The sequence below is a fragment of the Canis lupus genome, chromosome 1 (genome assembly GCF_048164855.1).
Source record: "Canis lupus baileyi chromosome 1, mCanLup2.hap1, whole genome shotgun sequence".
NCBI classification, from domain to species: Eukaryota; Metazoa; Chordata; class Mammalia; order Carnivora; family Canidae; genus Canis; species Canis lupus.
The window spans coordinates 35,707,565-35,731,891 of record NC_132838.1 but is presented as its reverse complement, the minus strand read 5'-3'; the positions used below and the strand labels follow the sequence as shown (position 1 = coordinate 35,731,891).

The 24,327-nt window shown below is 40.4% G+C and overlaps 1 protein-coding gene and 1 long non-coding RNA gene across 12 annotated transcripts in view; one reads left to right on the top strand and one right to left on the bottom strand.

The window, feature by feature from the left end:
• AIG1 (androgen induced 1) overlaps positions 1 to 24,327 on the bottom strand; it is a 240,818-nt gene that overhangs the window by 29,633 nt on the left and 186,858 nt on the right. For 7 of the 11 annotated variants that reach the window (XR_012031075.1, XR_012031080.1, XM_072825955.1 and 4 more), the window contains one exon: positions 19,540 to 19,655. The exons of the other annotated variants lie outside the window; for them this stretch is intronic. Coding sequence is in view for 5 of the 7 variants with exons in the window: in XM_072825955.1 (XP_072682056.1) it covers positions 19,540 to 19,655 (116 nt within the window). In the remaining 2 variants the exon portion in view is untranslated. The remainder of the gene's footprint in view (positions 1 to 19,539; positions 19,656 to 24,327) is intronic. 11 annotated transcript variants of the gene reach the window in all.
• LOC140633492 (uncharacterized) lies at positions 1,702 to 7,999 on the top strand. The gene is made up of 3 exons (XR_012031106.1): positions 1,702 to 2,479; positions 4,279 to 4,427; positions 7,804 to 7,999. It is a non-coding gene; the product is annotated as an uncharacterized lncRNA (long non-coding RNA).

Below are 24,327 nucleotides of genomic sequence, written 5' to 3'. Positions count from 1 at the left end.
TCTGTAGTACAAATAAATATGTGAATAAAGGGTAGGTCTAGAAAGATAGTTTAGGATAAAAGTAGAGAGTATTTCCACCTCAACACTGGTGACTTCATTCAAAATGCAGGGCAATTTTTTTTTTTTTTTTGCAATTTAAAATTTACATCCATTAAACAGAAGGCTGGACCTTCTTCTGGTCTGCTTCCAGTGGCTCTGCTTCCACTCCTTCCTGCTCACAGTGTTCTGCTGTATCCCCTCTTTTTGGTCAGTAGTTTCTAGTCCTAGTGACCTTGAATCTCTCTCTTTCCATCCTAATCTTGGTTCCTTTCCATTTCTGCATCACTGGCCAAATTAATATCTAATTCCCTATTAATTCTTATTCTCCATCTCATTGAAGTTTCTTTTTAAATATTTTAAAATGTATTTAATTATACGGTAGAAAATTTACATACCTCCATGCATGTTACATCTACTTAGGTCATTTATAATGAAGGCTAAAACAACTTGGGAAAGCCACACAATGCCCTGTGGAATTCTCATAAATTAAAGTAGCTAAAACTGAAGTACTAAAATCCTACCAGTTCATAAAATGTTTTCAGTTCTCCTAGCCTGGGGGAAGGAGAAAGGTAAATTAAATTAAATTAAGTCAGAGTTATACTTCTTACTTTCTCTTGAGAAAGTGGCAGAAAAGACGTTTCGGCAAAGCTGACTAGAAGAACGATGCTAAGCTTTAGTAAATTCTTCTGTTTATTTGAATGACTGCATACCAGGTGACTTCTCTTGTAATCTCTGTTAGAACAAGACAGGACTGCATAATAAAGCTCCCACGTGCTGCTATGGGCTCTAGTAATTGAGTCACAACTAAAGGAAAACGACACTTACCAGAATGCAGTTGTTTTAGACAACAGACAATGAGACATCCAGGTGTTGAGTCACTAAGAAAAATGAACACATACACAAACACAACAAAACCCAAAGCTATTTACATTTTTTAATGTTATCTTTATGTTTTAAAAAGTTGATTTTTTTCTTCTACAGTTTTACATTGCATTATTAGTGTACAGTTGCAAACTTGTATTTTGTTGGGTTTGGCATTGATGAAATGATTCTATCCATCATTTAATTCTATTTGTCCCTAGAGTATAATATGAGACCACTGAAGGTCATTAATATGACATAATGTAATAAGATTAAAGGGACACTAGTCTCACACAGTGGATGGCTGCTTAAAAGAAAACCTGAGGAGACAGCATGCCCTCCCTCATTGTCGCACCCAAAGACCATCTTCCTGACTATACTGGCATTATTAATATTCTATTTCTTTTCATTAAGCAGTGACACGGTGAGTATTTGGATAGTGTCTATGTTACAAATGAGAATAACAAAAGAAGGACTGCTACCATGGAAACCTACCTGATGGCCTTTGTGGTGAGCTTCTTACTACTTGAATGCAAGCAAACTCCACACAACAAAGAGCCGATCAATGTTAGGCATAAAGCCTCTATGCAAGAGCACTGATTATTAACTTTAATGAATGCCTTCAACATTGCAATCCAAGGCAGCATTATTCTTGTCCAACCTCATTATTAGATAAGCACAGGGGAACTTGCATTAAGATATACTTTGGATTGCAAAGCAAGAGCCAATTTAGAGCCATCTCCCACTATTTGTCTCTTGTAAAAACAAGCTATATAGCTAGTTTAAAGATGCATGCACTTAGAAATAAACTATTAAAAGCAAACTAAGAAGCTGGACTGTTGCCAGCTACATTTCAATAGATCAACCTCACTTAATTTGTATGTGTCAGATATTTCTTTCTCTACACAGTCCTTTCCTCAGAGGAATATTTATCCAAAAGCTTGGAGCATACAATGTTTTAAACATACGTATTTTTTGTGTGATTATTTTACAGAAGGATTTATTTGGTCAATTTCAGGCAATATCCCTATTAACCCAATATGCTATTAAAAATCCAGATTTTCATAATTTAATAATTTTGGGGAGTATACACAGCCAAAATTGTAATTGAGTTAACAAAAAAGAATAAAAAATTAACAAAATTAATGGTAATAGGGCAGGTATATCACTAACAGTTTTCTTTCTTTTGGAAAAAGTCTTTAACACTCTTCAATATCAATTAAGAGGCTATTCCTAATGCTATATTATATTGAGATCCTGGCTAGTACTCTATTCTTACTATCTGTGTTCACCTGAGTGAGTTGCCTCTTGCCACTTTTCAATTTTGTTTTAGAAATCTTCATTCAAGAATGGAACAGCAAATGTAGACAAAGAAAGTGGGAGAATTGATAAGCTAATATTTCTGAAAAAATTTACTTTTGACAGGAAACTTGTTCAGAAATACAAATATATGTTTTGACAAATATTCCCATTCTCACCTATTTTTAAAGGTGTGAAAATTAGTTTGGGAAGAGTTGCAACTGATCCACATTGTCGTCCTGCTCCAGTTCTTACAATCTTTGACCCTCATGGATTCATGGTATTGAAAGCATGCATCATTCATTCATTCATTCCTTCAAAATTTACTGGGCTCCAGTTGTGCACCAGGCACTCTCTTAGGTGTTGGGGATAATTTGGAGAATGTCTTAGTAGTTCCTGCCCACAAGCTTATAGTCCAGTGGTGGTACAGGGGTGAGATTTCAAAGTAGTGCTTTAAGTGCTGTCTGATGAGGTGATTAGGGATGCCATGGGGATACCTGAGAGGAGCACCTAACACCAACTACAGTGTCAGGGATGGTTTCCTGGGTGAAGTGACATTTGATCAGAGACTCAAAGATAGATGGCAAGCAGAGGTAAGCCCTGGAAACAAATGGTCCCCACAGAGAAAAGGAGTGAGTGAGACCAAGTTCAAGGAACTACAAGTTTAGTAGAACTGGTGTATGGAATTCTGTGGAAGAGGCAGAGCTCACTGCAAAGGATTTTGTGTGCCATAAAATTATATGATAGTGCATTGTTTTGTGGTATCAAATTCAACCAGGTTTCTCCGTGGCCTGAAATCTTTGTGCCTCCCTGTAAGCTCTTTCTCCTTTTAACTATGTGGATACCTTATACATTCACATTTCCATCTTTAGCTAAAAAGCTAGAAATAACCCCCAAATATCCAAACAAATTGTGCTGTATCTATACAATGGAATGTTATTTGGCTATAAAAAGGAATGTAGTGCTAATACATGCTACAACATGGATGAATCTTAAAAACATCATGATGAGTGAAAGAAACCAGACACAAAAGGCCACGTACTATATGGTTCCATTTATATGAAATATCTAGAATAGGCAAATCCATGTAAAGAGAAAATAGAGCAGTCATTTCTGGAGGCTACAGGGAGGAGACAATGAGAGTGACTGCTTAAAGGGCACAGGGATTCTTTTGGGGGTGATAAAAATGTTCTGGAATAAGTAAGTGTGAAGGCTGCACAAGCTCATGAATTTCTTAAAAACCATTGGATTATATGTAAATTATATATCTATAAAGATCTAACAAGTTATAGGTGTAAATGAAACAAGTTTGGCAATATATTGATAATTATTGAAGCTAGGTGATGGGTAGTAGTGATGGGTTTATTGTATTATTCCCTTAAAAAAAAAAAAAGTAAACCAAAAAAACCCTTTCACGTCACAAAGACAATAGAAGCCAAGAGAACAAATCACCCAGCTTGTGGTCACTAGACCTTAACGTTTGCTTACAGTTTCTTCTTAGTCATTTATCTCTTTTTTTAAAAGACTTTATTTACTTATTAGACAGAGAGAGAGAGTCAGAGAGAGAGAGAGAGAAGAGGCATGAGAACACAATCAGGGGGGAGTGGCAGGCAGAGGGAGAGGGAGAAGCAGATTCTTCACTGTGCAGGGAGCGTGACATGATCCCAGCACCCTGGGATTATGACCTGAGCTGAAGGCAGACACTTAACCGACTGAGCCACCCAGGAGCCCTCATCTCTGTATTTAACACATGCTTTTGAGCCAAACATTTTGCTAGGAGGTAGGGATATTAAAAACAAGAAGCATAGCTCCCACCATTAGAATTTTGCCATCTGGAATGAAAGCCAGACAACAGGGTGAAAGGTGAAAGAAGGACATAGTATGAATGTCTTGGGCAAGAGAGAGCATGGTGCGTCTGAAGGATGGAAAAAAGTTCAGTGTGACTGAAGGGAAGAGGGTGAGTAAGCAAGGGCAGGATGAGGTTATATAGGACTTTTGAGGCCACTAAAGGGTTTCAGCAGTAAAACGCTCTCCAAATGCTGTCACTTCCTCAAGGCCAGTTCTTTTTCATCTGTGTAGGTGGGAAATGAAAGTATCAAGAAGAATCGAGAAGTCCCTGTTCTTTCGCTCAACAGTGGCTCAGGCATGAGGAAAGATGTCTCTGCTAAAGATGATAATCAGTGTGTCTGGTTGTCTTCTGTTATTGCATAAAACAACAGGATGTCATGGTAGGTATGGAGCAGAGGGAGAATCATATAGATGGTGAACCCAGAACAAGAGAGGTGTCTGCCACCAAAGAAAGCTATTGAGTGTGGCTCTTTTTCCTACTGGGTGAGATGGAGAATCTGACATTTGGCAGTGATTTCTGTACCATGTTATTATTAAGTGAAGCTCCCTTGAGGCTCAAGGCCACCTGTCACAGGTTCTGTTTGACACCTCCAGTAGCCCAGCTATGCACGGTGCTATTCTGACTGTGCTGTCCCTGGATGCCCCTGGTCATATGCACTGGGTGTACAGATCTGGGTAACTGTGTCACCCACACAAAACCCATTTATGAGGGTTACACCTGGTTCTTCTTAGCTTATTTCTTTTTAAAAATTTTTAAAAATTTTTTATTTTTTATTTTATTTTATTTTAAAAAATATTTTACTTATTTACTCATGAGAGACACAGAGAAAGAGGCAGAGACACAGACAGAGGGAGAAGCAGACCCCATGGAGGGAGCCCAATGCAGGACTCGATCCCTGGGATCATGCCCTGAGCCAAAGGCAGACGCTCAACCGCTGAACCACCCAGGTGTCCCTCTTTTTTTTTTAAATTTTTAAAATTTATTTTACTTAAATTTTAAAATATGTTTTCTATTTAAATTCAATTTGCCAACATATAACACCCAGGGCTCATCCCATCAAGTCCTGTTAGCTTATTTCTGAACTCGGCTAGCTGAAAATATTTCTAAAGGTCGTGAGAAAAAGATGTTATAACTGTACTACCATAGAAGACAAGGAAATTGTACATGACATCAGGAGAAGTGGTGCCACCCTATCCTGGACATCAAACAGGAGGTACCACTGCTTATCATCCTCTCCGGAGAATAGAATTGATCTTCCTGAGGCCAGCTCATTTGCCTCTGGAAATGAGAGGGTCTGAGATCCAGAATCCACCCTTCTTAGGCATGGAATCATGGCACTCACAAGAATGCCTTTAACCATAGGATGTGGGAAGGGCCCAGATGTCAATACAATGTGTACTGCGTGGCCAGTGGTATTACCAAGTAGCCCAGTGTTACTGACTTTAGAACACAGATCTCACAGCCCCAGAGCCAATTACAATGAAAATTAAAAGTATCACTCCTTTCAGTGCAATTACAGCCTCTGGCTACTCTTTTGACCTTCCAGCCGATGTGGATTGTCCAGTAGAACTCTAATGAGTTTGGCCTGTTTGCCATTGCAAATACTTTTAAATGGACTGCAGGAGATACAAATGTCTGCAGGCTGTGGAAACCCTCTGCTGCAGGTATACACTTTCCTGTACAAGTCAGTTCACTTGTATAGGTTTGCCTGTACACATCTTATGTTAGGCTTATCTACCTGGAACATGCCTTTTTAAAAAGACACCTGTCCTCGTCTGACAGGAAGGCAAATAGCTCTGTTCAGCATTGTACTCAAGTTAGCTATTTTTTTAAATACATTTTCTGAAATTCTGTACATACGTTTGGTTTAAACTTTATACGTTTAGTTGGGGAATCTGTGTGACAATGGGAGGCAAGGAGTAATGTGTTTATGGAAGGGACTTGGCCTGATGTGATGGTGTTTGGCTAACTGACAATTTCGTGTGAGCTGTTCACTCCTCTGGGGCCTGATTAGATCTGCAGAGTACTAATGGCAATTCCTGGATTTCTCGAGAGGCTGGCAAGACTTTATGAATGAACTGTCACTTCTTTCTTACAGTCTTCCAGCAGAGCTAGGAAACAGCTAATCCAAGCCTTCGGACTCCATTTTCCTTCTTATCCAATGTGTTTTCAGCAGAATAGCACGGGGCTTAACCTACTCACTATGGTTGCAAAACAATTTGTGTATTTGTACCTGTAAATTTATGCATTGTCTTAATTTACGTAAGATTTTGGTAAGTTATTTCTCAGCTTTTAAGGATGACTTACACATCTTATTTTTCTACTGTTATGTGAGAATATCACAGCCCAAGGATACGTCATGGCATAAGGAAAAATAAAAGTGCTACCCAAAAAGAAAAAACCCCAAACAGGAGAAAACAAACTATTGAAGGGTTTTAAGTGGGAGGATTGGCATGATCAGATTTGCATTTTAGAACACTGCCCAAGAGGTGGAGAAGAGACAGGAGAAAGCAGGAGAAAGGGAGCGAAGAGGGTTTGATTTTGGGCAGGGCTAGATCAACATGGCCTGCCAAGGCCCTGTTCTTCCTGAAAGTGAGGATATCAGAGAGAGCATGGTATCATGGGAAATGGGCAAGCCAACCAACCAACCAACCAACCAACCAACCAACCAAAGGAACACACACAAAACAGGTTGTTTGTTGTTTGTTTGTTGAAGGATGTTGTAGAGACGTAATATAAAAATAGTTCTGGTGGGAAGGAGAGAGGTAGATTTCAGGTCATCCAGATTGGAGGAGGGCAAGATATGGCCAGCTCCAAGTGCACTAAACATCTTTGCCTATGATTTGCCCTCTCTTGCTTCCAGGCCATCTCTTTTTTCTGCCTGGGACACTTTTACCCTGGCCCTTCAAATGGCTAACACTCATCCCCAAGGGCCAGCTCCCATGTCACTTCTTTTCAAGGCCTTTCATGACCCTATGGGTCTGGTTAGGGAATGTTCCTCTCAGCTTTCAGAGCCTTCTGTATTTCTATTATTAGAAACAACCTGTATCAACTGTAAGGTAATTGCTTTTATATTTTTCTATATCCTTCAGCAGACTGTCAGTTCCTTGAGGGCAGAGCCAAAGCTTAATACATTGTTTTACCACCTGTACTTAGCACAATGTCTCACACAGAGTAGGGACACAAACACTTGTTTGAGACAGTTAATGAATCTTGTCCTGAGTCTACGTTGACCCAGATCTTTCATATTAAGGGAGAATTAAAATGTTATGATAATAATCACGCTAGTTCCTTGTCTTTGAAAATTACTAGGGAAATGGGTCTACTTAAATGTGTATATAAAGTCAAAGTTTTGCATTATTATTTGCATTATCTTAGACTAAATTTCTCTTGCCATTTCTTTTATATTTCAATCAAAAGATCATTTTGGCTGTAGATGTCTTTTCACTCTTGTGGTATAAACTCAAATCTAGTACTGGGGCAACTGGGTGGTGCAGTTGGTTAGGCATCTGACTCTTGGTTTCTGTTATGGTTGTGATCTCAGGGGTTGTGGGATTGAGCCCCTTTTCACTGAAGACTCTCTCTCCTTCTTTCTCTGCACCCTGCCCCCCACTGTGTATGCTCATTCAAGTGCGCTCTCTCTCCAAAAATAAATAAATAAATCTTTAAAAAGCCCTCAAATCTGGTACAAATATCTTCTCATCTGAATTGTTTATTTTCAATCAATGTTTATTTTGTGCCTCCTGGGAGACCAGCAATGCTAGGTGCTGTGGGAGACACAAACGTCTGCAGGCTGTGGAAGGTGAGACTGGGCAGAGCTGATGGTCACTGTGAAGATATTCACATAATCCCCTCCAGAGAATATGTTCTGAACCTGCCAAATGCTCCCATACTCTCAAAGACACAGAGAAGGCTGACTTCAGGGAAATGAAGAGGCTATAATTTGGCTAATAAACAGATCTTTCTTCTACTTAAAATGTTTTTGTTGTATGACCTGGGTCACTTCCCATATAGGATGTCACTCTGGCAAGGAGTGCAGTCTGCGTGGTTCTTTCTACAAGTCTATCAGCTTCAGTTGGCAATTTCAGTGAATCAAGCAGGCGGGAGAAGAGACAAGCTGAAATTCAGTATTAGAGAAATGGGTGGTAAGAACATTGTAAACCACTTTATATGGTTACCATTGAGCTAAGTGTAAGGTAGGTGTGTGTGTATGTGTATATATATATATATATATATATATATATATATATATATATATATATATATAATTTAAATTTTCCCTACTTTATCTGCTTGCTTTTAAAACTCACACACTGTCACAATTTTTCTTATTAAGCAATCTATCTTAAGAATATTTTCTGACGTTTTGATTGACATGATGTCTAACGGAAATGTGTTTGTATTAACCCTTAGAAAACTGTAGACAGGGAAGCTCTCTTTATTTTCTTTAAGATCAATTCAACTGCTGATTTTTCTCTTGCTCTAGAAAGTGAAGGGGGGAGACCCGGGGGGGGGGGGCGGGCAGACTGAAAAAAATCAATCAAATAACCACATAACTACAACTCCTTTTTAAAATGAACAGGGCACTACAGTGGTGTACCATAGAGAGGTTGAACCAAATCCTGAGAGTCAGAGAAGGCCTCCCTGAGAAAGAGATAGTTGAGCTGAGACCCAACTAATGATGAGGCTTTAGAATAAATAATTATGGAGGCAAGACTGGGGGTAGGGTGGGTGGAGTATGAGGAAGGTGAGAGCTTTTAACTTGGAAGAAACTTAGATTGCTCTTGACCATTAGAGAGAAGGTCACTATGGTTGGAGCCGGCAAGCAAAGAGGACAGAGGAGGATGAGGAAGAGAGAGAGGTCAGGGGGGTCAAATAGTGCAGGTCCCCGAAGCCATGCAAAGGAACTTTTTGGACTTTATTCCTAGAAGCAATGGGAAGTCATCCATATTCTCTGAGCAAGGGAGTGATGTGGTCATGTGTGCTTTTAAAGGATCTCCCAAGGATATTGCAAGCTAGACAGGCATGGCAGTGAGGGAATGGCAGTTTGGGCAGTGGTTCAGGAGAGGGATAACAGAAGCTGGGGCCATGGTGTTAATGGTGGAGAGGGAGCAAAGGGCAAAGATTTTTTAAGTACTTTGGAACTATAGAAGCCAGAAATTGGTCAATGACTGTTTGTAAAAGGTTCTAGAAAGATGGGTTGTGGGTGTCTCATAGATTTCTGGCATGAACATGTGGGTGTCTGGCAATGCCCAGGGAATACAATCTTGGGGTACAGTTGGGAAAGCAGGTAACTGCTTGAGCTTGGTGTGCAATTGCAAGCATGAGAGGCTTATGAATAGGTATCAGAAGAGAGTTCTGAGCTCTGAATCTGGGATGGAAGAAATCACACAACAGAGTTGATGGGTTTACTTAGGGACAGTAGATAGTAAAAGAAAAGGACATCAGTTAAGAAGGTGAATCCCATGTTGAGTATTCTCTCCACAATAAAATTTAAAAGTAATAACTTAAAAAAAGGAAGAAGACCAATGCCTGGGCTCCAAAGTACTCCAGCAAAGGGGTTTGGGTAGAATGGGAAAAGCCTGCAGACGATGCTATGAGGGATCATTTTGAGAACGGGGAGGGAGATTGGGAGATTGTGACATCATCCAAGTCTGAGAAAAGAGTAGCTCAGGAAGTGGCATAGTTTAATATCAAAACTGCTGTAATATCAATGGAGGAGAGGTCTACAAAGCATTCAATGACTTCAGCAAAATAGAAGTCACTGGTAATCCCAACAAATGTTTTGCTTAAGTAATGCAGCTTAACTCCCATTGGAGTGGGTTCATAATGATAACAGTACACACTCCATGCTTGGGCTTTACATCCACTGAAGATTATATTACATTAATCATCACAACATCCCTATGAAGCAGAAGCTCTTATTACTGTTGGGGCCAGGCGGGAAGGGAAACTCCTCAAGATGGTGGATACCCCAAAATGGCTGAGGTTCCTGTCACCACCTCCACTTGGGACGTCAATGGACCAATGACCTACTGACAGCTTGACGTAGACCCTTACATCTCCCCTTTGGACTTCCCCAACCGAACCCAATGCCCTTCAAACCCCAGAGGAGGAAGTCACCTTTGACTGGTCGAATTGCAATCCTTCCTTTGCATAGTGAGGGTCACTCTGACTGGTTGGATTGCAATCATTCCTTTGCATGGTGAAAGTCGCTCTGACTGGTCGGCTTGCAATCCTCCCTTTGCATATGAACCGACCAATAGGAAACCGTTCTGCCTTACAACGTTATGTAAACCCCCTACCACCTTGTCTTGGCGAGACTTCCCCGACTCACTCTCTTTCCCCTGTGAGTCGTGGAACCTCGCCTGAGGGTGCCTGCAATAAAATCTGTTCTTGGACCCTCACTTGCCTTGGTGGTCTCATTTCCATTTAGTTACTAAAAAACCTAACAATTACACCATGGAGCAACTAGTCCAAAGTCATATTGTAGAAGCAGAATCCATTCTCAGGCAATATGGCTCATGAGTCCATTCTCTTAGTGTCTATACTGCCCTGTCTCTTGGTGTGTAAACAGGACTAGAGGCAGTGTAAACAACTCTTCAGAGAAGCTCGGCTGTGAGTAGGGAGACCGTGCAGTTGCTAGATGTAATGGGGCTGGTACCAGATGGGTAATTTGTGTTTAAGGTGGGATTAGGATGCTAATCCTAGTGTTCTAGTATTCAACAGGAAGGGCCTGTTGGTGGGACTGAAGTTCCAGGAGAATGGAATGATGTTGGATGAAGAGCTGGGGTGGGGGATGTCACCTGTTGGAAGGTATAGAAATTCTTCCCTATTGTTATAAGCAGAGAGTGGGTACAGTAAGAATGTTGGCAGGAAGAAATGGAAAAAGTTCCTGTTTAAAGTCTTTTACAGTCTCTGGTGAAATACAAGGTCAGGTCGTCTTCTGAGAGAGGAATAGGGAGTTTGAGCTGGAGGTGGAGGGGGTGCAGGCAGAGCTGCTAGAGGAAATGCAAAGTAAAATTACCAAGTAACATCAAGGACACAAGGAGCATCAAACTGGTGATTCCAGAAGACCACAGGGAAAATAAATGGTTGTGTTGGTATGGATGTAGTGCTGGGAAGTGTGGGAAGGGTCACAGAAGATGATTTTGGGGGAAAGCATGGTTAACAGCATATGGGGAATTCTAGTTCTTTCTGTGCTCCCAGCAAGTCTGAGAACCAGCTGTTGGGGGTAGAAGACAAAACTCAGAATAATAAATACTGGGAACTGAGATGGATTATACACACAAGCCTTTTCTGTCCAGATGCAGATCTAAGAAACTGATTTAATCAACACCCAAGTGGGCACTCTGAGGAGCTGAGTACAAGCCATGCTCTCAGTTGGCAAGCCCTCCATTGTCCAGAAGATGAGAAAACAGCAACTCATCTCAACAACATGTTTGTAAAAATAAGCAGATCAGAATAATGGGAAAGCAATGACATTCTTGGTTCTCAGGGGAAAAACAGAGCTTGGGAAATAACTTAATGTTCGAAGCATAAGAAATTTTCAGAAAATTCGTTAGCATTCTTAATAGGTTGTGAGGGGACATGAAGCCCATGAAGCAAGACCAGAATCCATAAGAGCAGAGGATAAAATGAAAATAAAGGTTGTGGGGATGAGAGAGAGAAAGAAATGGGACTTTCCCATACACTCCTCAGACAGTCAGGATTTTTGTGGTGGGAGGAAGGAAAGACACGATCATTTCTGAGGGCCCCATATAATTGTGAGTCCTTACAACAAGTCTATGGTGCAAGCACTACTCCCATTTTAAAGGTGGTAAAAATGAGGTTAAGAGAGGATAAGTGATCTGCTCAAAGCAAGGAAAGAGGGGAACTGAACAGAAGATGATATGACTTTAAGGATCTGGACCTTCACCTCCCAGAACAGACACAACAGGTTAATGAGGGAAGAAACAGGCAGAAAGGGGCTACTTTAAGTCTAAGTATTAGCATATAAATAGAACAACAACAATGGTTACCAAACCTAGAACCAATTATGTGGAAAGCATTTTACACCCACCTTCTTTCTTTCTTTCTTTCTTTCTTTCTTTCTTTCTTTCTTTCTTTCTTTCTTTCTTTCTTTCTTTCTTTCTTTCTTTCTTTCTTTTTCTTCCTTCCTTCCTTCCTTCCTTCCTTCCTTCCTTCCTTCCTTCCTTCCTTCCTTCCTTCCTTCCTTCCTTCCTTCCTTTCTTTCTCTCTCTCTCTCTCTCTCTTCCTTCCTTCCTTCCTTCCTTCCTTCCTTCCTTCCTTCCTTCCTTCCTTCCTTCCTTCCTTTTTAGAGAGAGAGTTCATGTGAGTGTGGGGGTGGGGAGAGGGGCAGAGAGACAGAGATAATCTTAAGACTCTTAAACAGGTGCCCCATTCAGCATGGAGCCCAATGGGGGGCTGGATTTCACAACCCTGATATTATGACCTGAGCCGAAATCAAGAGTCCGAAACTGAACTGCCAGAGGCATCCAGGCACCCCCTACACCCATTTTTCTGATTCTCACAGTAATCCTAAGTATCACGACCCTCTTCTTTTTCAGATGGGGAAACTGAGGCCAACAGAGATTAAGTGATTTGCCCAAGTGTATAAGTATTCTACTACTGCTATAACACATTGCTGCAAACTTTGTGGCTGAAAACAATACACATTTATCTTACAGTTCTGTAGGTTAAAGTCCAACACAGGTCTTACAGGGCTATAATCAAGATGTTGGCAGGGTTGCATTCTTTCTGGATTGTTTCCTTGACTTCTCTAGCAGCTCACATTTCCTGGCTCATGGTTCCCTTCCTCTGTCTTCAAAGCTGGCAGCGATGCTTTGGGTCCTTTTCTTGTAACATCCATCTGGCCCTTCTCTCACAGTCCTGCTCCCCTCTAACACAGCAGGGAAACCAAAGGATTGACTTGGGTCCACTTGGATAATGCAGGCTAGCCTTCCCACCCCAAGATCTTTAATGCAATACATCTGCAAAGTCCTTTTTATCATGTAAAGTGACATATTCACAAGTTCTAGCGATTAGGATGGGGTCATTTCTGGGACTATTATTCTGCCTACCATATCAAGTTAAAAAGGTATTAAAAGGCTGAGCCCAGAGTTTAACTTAGATTTGGTCAAAATTAGGTAGGAAATCCTACTGGCTCTGTCTATATCCAGAATCCTTCTAGTTCTCACATTGCCATTTCTACCACCTTCATCCCAGCCATGCCACTGCCTACTAGAAGGGATTACGATATAGCCTCATAATTGTTCTCCTGCTCTATCCTTGCCCCTAGTCCATTCTCTACATAGTCACTGTAGTGGTCCTTTAAAAATGCCTCAGATTATGTCAGTTTTCTGTTGGAAACCTTCCAGTAACTCTTGATTTCAGTATGAGTTAAGGTCACTGTCCTTACATAGCCTATGAGGCGTACATAATCTTCCCTCCACTCCGGGAGGTCTCCAGGCACTCTCCCCTTGCTCCACTCTGACACATGGGCCTTCTGCCTGCATTGAGCACACTCGGATTATTGCCAGAGCCTTGAGTGGGAGGAGGTCTGCATTTTTGTTCTGCCTCCTTCTTCAGCATCTTGAAGTAGAATGGGAGGGCATAGCCTGCTTCTCGGATGTCTCCTTCCTAACTGGGGATAGGGAGGGGATATAGGAGGAGGGTGAACATTTCCTGACTTCATTGCCCATGGCCATACAAGTGGTTTCTTTCCCCTCTTCCTCTAGTAATACCTAGTCTCCACTGATAACTGCTGTGAGGCTGATGTTCACATTCCTACTTTTGGATGTTGTACACATGTGTGAGGTTTGTAGGGGTCTCTGAGGGGCTTCTCCACTGCAGAGGTTCCCCATGTGGGATATAGACTGGCTCCTGCTCATGGCAGTACACTCCAATTTCCTGCTGTATGGAAACCCATGCCCAGGGGCTAGCCTTCTTGGGTGGGCCACCATTAAGACAGCCCGAGCTGAGCACTCTCCCTCAGTGTTAAACCAGATCCACAAGAAACTCACCCATCTTTGCCACATGAAATGATGTGGTCATAGACTGCTCTGTAGCTGCTCCTCCCTCCACCCTGCCATATGCCTTCAATGCTCTTTTCATTGCTCAGGCAGGAGGCAAAGAAAGGTTAACAAGTCTGCTTCCCAAGTTAGATTCCTATCTTATACCTGATATTTGCCAGGGATTCTCTGGGAGCCTCTTATAATCGGCTTTGGTGAATGTTGGGAGGCACTTCTTTCCCCAGTGGCTCCCCTAGACTTTAGCTCAAGACTCCAAAACCCCTCTCCTCCCTAGCCAGGCTAAAGAAGGAAGGTTGGGAAGATAGGCATGGCAAAAAGTGTGGATGGCTTTGGTGATGTGTAAGGGAACAGAGTGCTTGGGCTGTCTTTTGTAAGCCCCAAGAAAGGCACCTCTCTTCAGAATTCGAGGTACATTCCATGTGACTCTTTCAGCTTGGTCCCTATTCTCCACTGCCAGGAAGTCAGGAAAACTTTAATGTACTGTTACAGATGTAAAAGTCATCAGGATAGGCAGTTATGGTAGAGTGAAAGGTTCAAGTTGAACAGAGGAGAATGTCATCTGCTGGTCAGAAAACAACTACCTGTTGGCCAGTTTTGCTTAACTGGTGAAGAAGCATCCAATTAAGTAGGGGGACTACATGTGGTCTAAAATTTCACTTTTTTTTTTAGTGAAGAGGATGTAAATTTTATTCTAAAAATTTTACTAGCTCATGGCTAAAAATTCTTTCCAAGACTCTTAAATTTGAGTACAATCTTATTTTTAAGAATTTTTTCCCCCTCTATTTTATGAAACAACTTCTGTTTCCAGCACAAACTTGAGGAAATAAAGAAAAGTTTCAGTAAGAAAACAAAAATAATCTGCAATCGCATAGCCGAGGTAGAATCAAGTTTGGTGAGACAGAACTCTGATTTAGGGTAGTTTAAGACTATATCATAAGAGAAAGATCCCATTTCATCTTGATTTTACTTTGTCTTATTTTCTGTTTTGAGAAGTTGCACAATGGACACATTTGGGGTAAGGAGTTTTGGAATACAAAATTTATCAAAAATCATTAGGGCCCAGAGAAAACAGAAATCTCTCTTCTGATTTAAATAAGCTCAATGTAGTGACAAGAAATGTTTATCCATAAGAAGACACTCTTCCGATTCTCTTTCTCCTCTTCCCTAATGCCTTCTTGTTCCTGACTGTACCTCGCATTTAGTGTTAGCCTGTGTTATTATGCATGGGTCCTGAGGTCTCATGTGGGGTCTCCTGAATGAGAGCCACCAGGGGAGGGGAGAATGGACAGACAGACAGAGGCTGGAAAAATCCTTCTCAGCACAGAGGACACCCACTGCTGAAGCTTTGGGGATATACATTTTCTAGATCAGGGATGGGTTTCCTTTTTCTGCGTCCTTTAGATTGAAAAGCAAAGCAGCGAGCAACACCAGTACTACAGGGAGACAATGATGGGAGGTGTTGAGGGGCCACAGTCAGAGAACAGATTGGCCATCAGGAGGAGTCCTGCATAGGTAAAGTAGGGATAGCTTCTCTTACAGAATTTGTCAACCAGAGGCTGACAGCAGTCAACACTCCATGATCTTAAAGCTTTCTGTTTTACTCAGTCCCCCTTCAAGATTTCCTGATGGTCCTTTTAAAATTAAAAAGCAAACAAAAATGATATTTTCATATCCTTTAGGGCTATTTTGGGTTTTTAAAGTGAAGAGTGTATGACTGAGTTAGAAAGAGTAAAAGTAAAAGTTAAAAGGCTTACAGCATTGTGACTAAAATTCTCAAACCTTTGATAAGAAAACACTATGTGCTCTATTTGTTGTCCTCAGAATAGTAAGTATAGAAATACTCATACTGGGATGTTTGGGTGGCTCAGTGGTTGAGCGTCTACCTTTGGTTCAGCATGATCCCAGGGTCCTGGGATCGAGTCCTTCATCGGGCTCCCTGTGGGGAAGCCTGTTTCTCCCTCTGCCTGTGTCTCTGCCTCTCTCTGTGTCTCTCATGAATAAATACATTAAAAATCTAAAAAAAAAAAAATCAAAACTAATACTAATACTACTACTACTACCAATAAAAGTAAATATGGAAATTTTTTACACTGTGTCAGGCATTGTTCTATGGGTTCTACATACAGTAACTGAATCCTCACAACTGCCCTCTGATGTCCTTGTCTCTATTTTAAATCTAAGTAAGTTAGGCCTCAGAAAGGTTAAATGAAGGGGTCAGAATTCTAACCCAGGAAGTGGCCTTAACTATTAGACATGCTATTTCTGATGTTATTGCTTCAAAACAAAATAAAAACTAAACATACACTTCATCTCTTCACCCACAGAGGTACTCTTCACCCAAAAGAAAGTGGTGGAGAGCACACTGAATTATATAGACTGTGGCCACACACAGGGCTTGCATTCCAGATCTGGAAACAACAAGAACACTTGGCTTTTCCTTGAGCAATTCATATACTCTCTAAGCTTTAGTATCTTTATTTGTAAATAGGCCAAATGCCTATCTCAAAGGGTTATTTGGGGAGCTAAATAACATAATATTTGAAAAACACTTGGCACAGAACTGAAAAGAATTCAAGTATATTACAATTCCTGATAATTACAGTTGCATTAGAAACCAAGAGGATCTAGGGATGCCTGGGTGGCTCAGCAGTTGAGCATCTGCCTTCTGCTCAGGGCATGATCCCAGGTCTGGGGATCAAGTCCCGCATCCGGTTCCCTGTGAGGAGCCTGCTTCTCCCTCTTCCTGTGTCTCTGCCTCTTTCTCGGTGTCTCTCATGAATAAATAAAATCTTAAAAAAAAAAAAAAAGAGAGAAAGAAAAGAAACCTCTGTGTTGTATCCTGCATAAGATAATACAGGTCATCTCAGTTTTAGGGGGAAACTCCATAACTAGGGTACAGATAATGTGTGGGGGAATGATGATGGAGGGGAGGTATGCAGAAAAGGTATTAAGAGCCCACCATAAGTGGATGGGGAAATGCTTGTGTTCCCAACCCTGGGTATGTGGAAGAAATATGGTGGGAGAGAAAGAGCCAGAAAAGGTGTCTTGGATGACTTCTGATGCTTGGCTTGGGAGGACTGAAATCGGTGTTGGGAAATGAAGCCACTCAGGGTGGCAACTCAATGGGCTCCAGTCTAGAGTGAAAGCTCCCATATGATGTCTCAACTTTGGCTATCCAAATCTAGGAGGAGAACAAGTTCAGATGAGGAGGGAGACATTTGGGAATGGACAGCAAGTGGGAATCAGAGCAAAGCATAGACAGTCTTGGGCAGTAGATGCAGAGGTACAGATTCAGCTCTACCATGCAGAGGACGGCAGGGAGATCTATTTGTTTTATAATTAGCATGTGATAAGAGGAATGCTTTCTTCCATTTTGGCATGAGGTTCTGGAATATCCAGTTACAATCCTGGTACACTACCAAAAGATTTCATATCCTGATCCTTCTACTGTTGTATCAATGGTACGGTGGCTCTGAGATAGTCTGGTGGGAAGCAAAAGGTACTCTTTTTGATAACAATGAAAATTCTTGGATTTATATACTATGACATGATATGAGAGGCACTGTTTAGCTCTTGACATAGCTATGAAAACCTAGGGCAAAACACCAAAGGAAAAAGTCTACTTTGAAAGCTCTCTTAGAACATATCTAAGAGAATTTGCTGGTTAATTCAAATACATGTCCAAACAAGTTCTGGTTTACTTAGGGAGTACACAGAGCTGGCAAGCCTCACTTGGCATGAAGAGCATGAGTAATGATTCATTTTAATGAGAGATCTTGGGGGTCTATAATGAAGGCTATGTGGTATTTCCCATGTGTCTCTTTGGAACGTGGAGTGAGTGTACCCACAACGGAAGAAAAGCCATAGGAAAATATATAGTTCCCGAAACCTCTGGGGCTCTATAAGATTCAGATAATTTAATGGCATATAAATGAATTCACAGAAATACACCCAGAGATCTCAGAGTAAAAAGCTTCCTTTCCCACAGGTAAGCAAATATGAGCACAAAGTAATGAGACTATATTTTTGGGGGCAAAGAGGGAATTTGATTTTTAATGATTTTTGATTTTAAAATGAATGCATTCCTGGAATAATTCATAGCCTCCCTACATGACTCTTCTGAAAGATAAGAGTCATTTGAATATCAGATTTATATATATAAAGTACATATACTCACTTTTGAGACATAATTTCAGTCATGATTCACCTGTGAGCCCTGATCATTTGGATCTTTTCTATTACGGAAAATCAATACTTAACATTTTAGGTGGAAACAAAAAATCTAGAAGATGACGAGGAAAACAAATGTTCCCCAGGCCTCTCAAGCAGTCTTTGACTAGTCGATGAAATGACAGATAGAATGAGCATTACTGCATGTTTGTTCTGGGCTCTTTCATCTGGATGTCCCCTTAGATCCAGCCACAAGGTATGACTTCCTAGAAACAAATTTCCTTTCTGGTCAGATCTGGGGCATTATGTGATCATTCCCGCAAAGTATGTGAAGTACCGTCCTGACCTTTATTTTGTATTTCTGGGCTGGCTAAAGCAAAAACGGTCCATGGAACCTGGGACTCCCAAAGACCTCTGGGATTTTGGGGGGATTAAGTACCATTCTGGGATGTTTGGAAGAACATGATTCGGTCCTTCAGGTTTAAAGGAAGGGATGGCGACCCAGAACTCAGGACAAGAGAGTCCCAAGAGTCAGAAATGTTGGCGGGAGGACCTCTTTTGTGTGTACTAATACATCAAAGAGGACTTGGAATTCTAAAGAGAAGTAAGAAATTCTCTGTCTTAAATAATTTTGAAATATTAAGACATGGTAAGATCTGAAACTAATGTGAAGTAAACTCAACAGGTAACTGTGCTGTTATCAGATGAATGTGGCATCACCTACTTGGGACTTATTCATGCCCAACAGACCAAGTGGAGATTTCTTGTGACTTATTTATTCCAATTAAAAAAAAATAAAACACTTAAATCCCTGCTTTGTGTAATGACTAATTGTAAGATAGATTCCAAACTGATTCAGTAGAACGTCCATTTTCACTTGTTTCCTGTGAAGTTTAAGGTCACTCCTCTCAAGAGGCCATTTCTTCTGTCCTCATTTGCATTTGTTCATCAACAATAGCAACAACAAAAAAATTCCAAGCAAAAAGCCCTTAAGCAATAAAACTACTGTCCAAGAAAAACATTTAGTTTGAAAAAGAGTTGAAAAATGTAGCCTTGGAAGAACCATTGCTTACATGGGATTGTTCAACAAATTCCTGTTGTGTGAGGTTTGGCATTTACTTTCTAAAAATATAAGCATCTGGGGAAATGAGACAAAGCCCAGGTCCTGGACCAAATGAGGCACGCAGTGTGAATCTGTTAGTGATTATATCCATAATGAAATATGTGCCCAAATTTAGCAGTGCAAAATCTAATACAATACGAAAGCCCAGCAGGCACTGTCCTTACCATAATATATAGCCAACAGAGAAGGTACATATGGCGGCGAGTCCGCTGCTCCTGCTGGGATACGCGTGGTGTGATGTCCTCATCTCAATTAATATAAAGGGCAAAACTGTTGTGTGCTGAAAAAGAACAGAGAGCAGGTGACACAGATTCTTATCATCGCCCCTCAACACTTGTTTTGTCTCCAGTAGGAGAATGGATAGTGCAAATTCCTAGCAAAAGGGCCATAGCAGAGAGTAGCTGTATATGGCTTGCCTGAGAGGTAGGATGGATAGGAAAACGTGTGGTGCATCGATCGCTCTATGGGTATTTTCCTTCTGTATCTGAATTTTTAAAATTTAATTGTATTTATGACTGTTACAGTAAATTTAAATAATATTGGAGGATGTATAGGAAAAAAATTGGAACATAAGAAAATAAAAATAACCACTGTTAATATTTTGGTAGATGTCTTTTCCCCCCTCCTTTTTGTATTATTTACACATAGTTAGGATCATACTGTGCATGGTTTTGTTTTGGGACTGTAGCATGAGGAATTTTTGGGGAGTGGGCAAAGGGAGAGGGAGAGAGAGAATCTTAATAGGCTCTACCCCCTGCATGTGAGGCCGACTAGGGGCTAGATCTCACAACCCTGAGATCATGACCTGCGTCAAAATCAAGAGTCATATGTTTTTTTAAAGATTTTATTTATTTATTTATGAGAGACACAGAAAGAGAGAGCCAGAGACATAGACAGAAGGAAGAGCAGGCTCCATGCAGGGAGCCTGATGTGGGACTCGATCCTGGGACTCCCAGATCATGCCCTGAGCTGAAGGCAGACCTTCAACTGCTGGGCCATCCAGGAGTCCCCAAGAGTCATATGCTTAACCAACTGAGCTACCCAGGCACCCCAACATGAGAATTTTTGATATGTCATTTTAGAAATTCTTCTAAGATATTAACCTTGACCATAGTTGCTTGAAATTCCATTTTATGGATAAACTGGATATACCAAAATTTATTTGACCAATTCCTGTTTTTTGGACATTAACTAGTAAATGATTTTGAATTTTTCATTTATGAAAAATGTCCTGATGAAAATCTTTTATAGAATTCTTTGTGTGAATGTTAAATGACTTTCTTATAGTTAAAGGCATAATGCTAAATTATGCGTGTATCAGCAGCAGGTTAGGAAATCATGCCAGATTAGCTTCCAGAAGGAATGTACTGGTTTGTACCAGCAGAGCATGGATTTAGATATGATGTTTGAAGACAGATTGCTAAGAGACTTGATGGGAGCTTCCCATTTGTTTTTTGGACCCAGGGGCCACTCTCATGTTCAGTTCAGTTGGCCAAGATGGGGATGAAACTTGATAAGAAGAAAGGAAAGTCAGCTCATCTTGGCGTGGAAATTCAATGGACAGATCTAAAGAACAGAGATCTTCTTAGGTGAAACTGGGTTAGGATATAGATTTACCTTCCAACATTGAAATTTCTCAAGAGAGAGGATGGCATAACTGAGAACTGAACCACAAGTATGTCTGAGTTCTACTTAGTCCCTCCCTAATGGCCATGAAAGAATCTTTGCTCTGCTCTCACTGTATTGTTTGCATGTTCAAGGGAAATGCAGGAAATTGAATGTTATAATTTTCAAACTCTAATTAAGTATCGTGGTACCAAGCGGCAGGTGGGCCTGGGCAGGAAAAGACATGGTGGCAATATTAAAGTGAACATCTTTGATGCAACATGTTTATATTTATAGAAAAAAAATGCAGGATTTTTAAAGAAATACTAAGATAGTGGAAATTCTTTGCTTTAAATGTTCATTGCTTTAAATAACTATGCTGACTGCCAATATATTAGTAATTAGAGCATGGTATTCCTAGAATGTCAGGTGGGTGATTCCACAGTTGGGTAGCTTTATATTTCCTTATCCTTTGCTTCTCTATTGTGGTTTTAAAACAGTATAATTAGCTCTGAAGGGAACCATGAAAAATTTACATGTGTGTTGATACAGAGACAGTATGTATTTTAAAAATCTATTTTATTGTTTTTATTTTTTTTTCACTGTAATCTAGTCACCTCAGATGACATTGGCCTGGAGTTTCACCAACGATTTGAGATGCCAACACTAGTTTTGCAACGGTGCATTCATGTATAAAATTCAAATGTATAGCTAATGATAAGGCCAACTCTTGTCAAATCTCACACAGGGGAAAAAAAAATCCTTGCAAATCAGACATTTACACTGAAGATAGTCCTGACTCTGATGGCCTGTGTGGGTTATAAAACAACAATGAGGGCAGCCCTGGTGGCTCAGCGGTTAAGCACGGCCTTCAGCCCAGAGTGGGATCTTGGAGACCTGGAATCTAGTCCCACATCTTGGAGACACTCCCCGCATGGAGCCTGCTTCTCCCTCTGCCTGTGTCTCTGCCTCTCTCTCTCTATGTCTCTCATGCATAAAAAAATAAAATCTTTAAAAAAAACCACAACAATGATACATTTTTGACTTGTTAATGTTAAAAAGTGTTTACATTTCTACTTCTTTATCCATTGTTCCCAACTGAATAGATAATCATCCACTTTTCTACAAAGTCATATAAATTCAAATAACTAATCTGAATAATCTTAGTTATTCAGTTATCATTATTTTACTTAGCCTACTTAACTGATTATCAGATACCATAGCTGGAAGGGTTAGGATGTACTTTGATGATGCCAGACAGAAAATCTCTTTGAAAAATGAAGATCTTTCTAGATCACTTCATTAATGGCATCATCACCACTAAAAAGGAGCTACATGTTCTATCAATGACATAATCAATGACAAAAGGTCTTTCTGAGGTTAGCTGTGCCTGTGGCAGTTGGGCAGTGGCAAATCTCAGGGTAACAATGTATCATTCATAATTTTTAGGCATTAAAGAATATATATCTCCCTTTATAAAAATGTGTAAGGCAAATGCTGTTTACTGTTAAACAGGATATATTGATAAAAGTAAAAATAGTGTAAAATATTTATAGCAAATATAACATTGATCTGCAGGTAGCTAAGGTTTTATAAACTAAGAAAATGCCAAAAATCTATAAATGGTCCTGCTAAATCTGTATGTAATCTTTAGCAGCTCAATTATAACCTAAAATCTGTAGCAGTGAGAGGAATAATTATTTTAGAATTACAGGTACAAGAAATCCACTTCTAATCTACTCCTGGGCAATACTCTGCTTGAATGACTTAAGATCCCGGAAGGAAATATTGAAGTTCATTCAAGATCACCTGTAGCACAAGAACAGTAGTCCTAAGTTTTGTTCACTGTGATATTTGTAGAAAAGAGCCTGGCACATAGGAGGTGTTCAATAAATATTTGTGGAGATAATTTAATCTTCAAAACAACATCTTAAATAGGAATTATTAACTCCATTTTGCAGATGAGGTAGCAGACTCAGAAAAAATAAATATCTTATTCAAGATTACAGAGCTCGTACATCTAAAGGTAGGGTTCAAGACGAGTTGTGTCCAAATGCTAGGATCTTTTTTCGACATTAGAATTATATTTTTAAAAGATATAGTCAGGGATCCCTGGATGGCGCAGCGGTTTGGCACCTGCCTTTGGCCCGGGGCGCGATCCTGGGGACCTGGGATTGAGTCCCACATCGGGCTCCCGGTGCATGGAGCCTGCTTCTCCCTCTGCCTGTGTCTCTGCCTCTCTCTCTCTCTCTCTCTGTGACTATCATAAATAAATAAATTTAAAAAAATTTAAAAGATATAGTCAGATAATCTTTGACTCAATAAACCTGTGGGAGTGCATGATTGAAGATCACTTACATTGTCACTCAAGTGACCAGAATTATTTTTTGCTTGAGCCTCAAAATAGAGATCTTCACTGTAAAAAAAAAAAAAAAAAAAAAAAAAAAAAAAAACTATTTTGCTAAATGTTTTCTTTCCTGTGGCACATAAGCATTCTGAATAATAATAAGCAATAAAATCAGCTGGCATAAAAGCCAGGACTTTTCAGGGGTACAGTGATAAAGATGGCTGGAGGTGGCTCTTCTCACTTCTGGTTTAGAGGAGGTCATGGTGCAGCTTTCTTGGTCATCCTGTATTCTGAGTTGATCTGGCAACTGCCTTTGACATGTCACCTAAACTCCACTCCAACAAGATCAGAGTCATTGACCTGAACTGATGAGCTGGGAAGTCAGTGCCATGTCTGCCCTAGCCCCAAAGACTGGACCCTGTGTCTGTCTCCCAAAAAGGATGGTGATGACATTAACTAGAAGGGTCTGAAAATGACAGTGATTCTGACCATTTGGAATAGATAGGCTCAGACAGAGTGGTACCTTCTGCCTCTGCCCTATCATCAGAGGAGCCAGGAAGCAGTCAGAGACGGAAAGAAGCAAAAAACCATCAAGCACAGTGGAAGTCTCACTTTCGATGAGATTGTCAACATTGCCTGACAAATGTGGTAGCAGTCTTTATAGCTAGAGAGCTCTCTGGATCCACTGAAGAGAACCTGGGAACATCCCAGTTAGAGGGCTGCAATGTTGATGGCCACCATCCTCATGATATCGTAGATGATATCAACAGTGGTACAGTGGAATGCCCAGCTATTTAAGAACCTCAACAGAAAATATTACAATAAAGGATCATTTGACAACTAAAAAAAAAAACAAAAAAAAAAAAGAAAAAAAACAGAAAAGCATGCTCAGGAATGATCTGTTTCTTTCTTTCTTTTTTTTTTTTAAGATTTTATTTATTAATTCATGAGAGACAGAGAGAGAGAGAGAGGCAGAGACGCAGGCAGAGGGAGAAGCAGG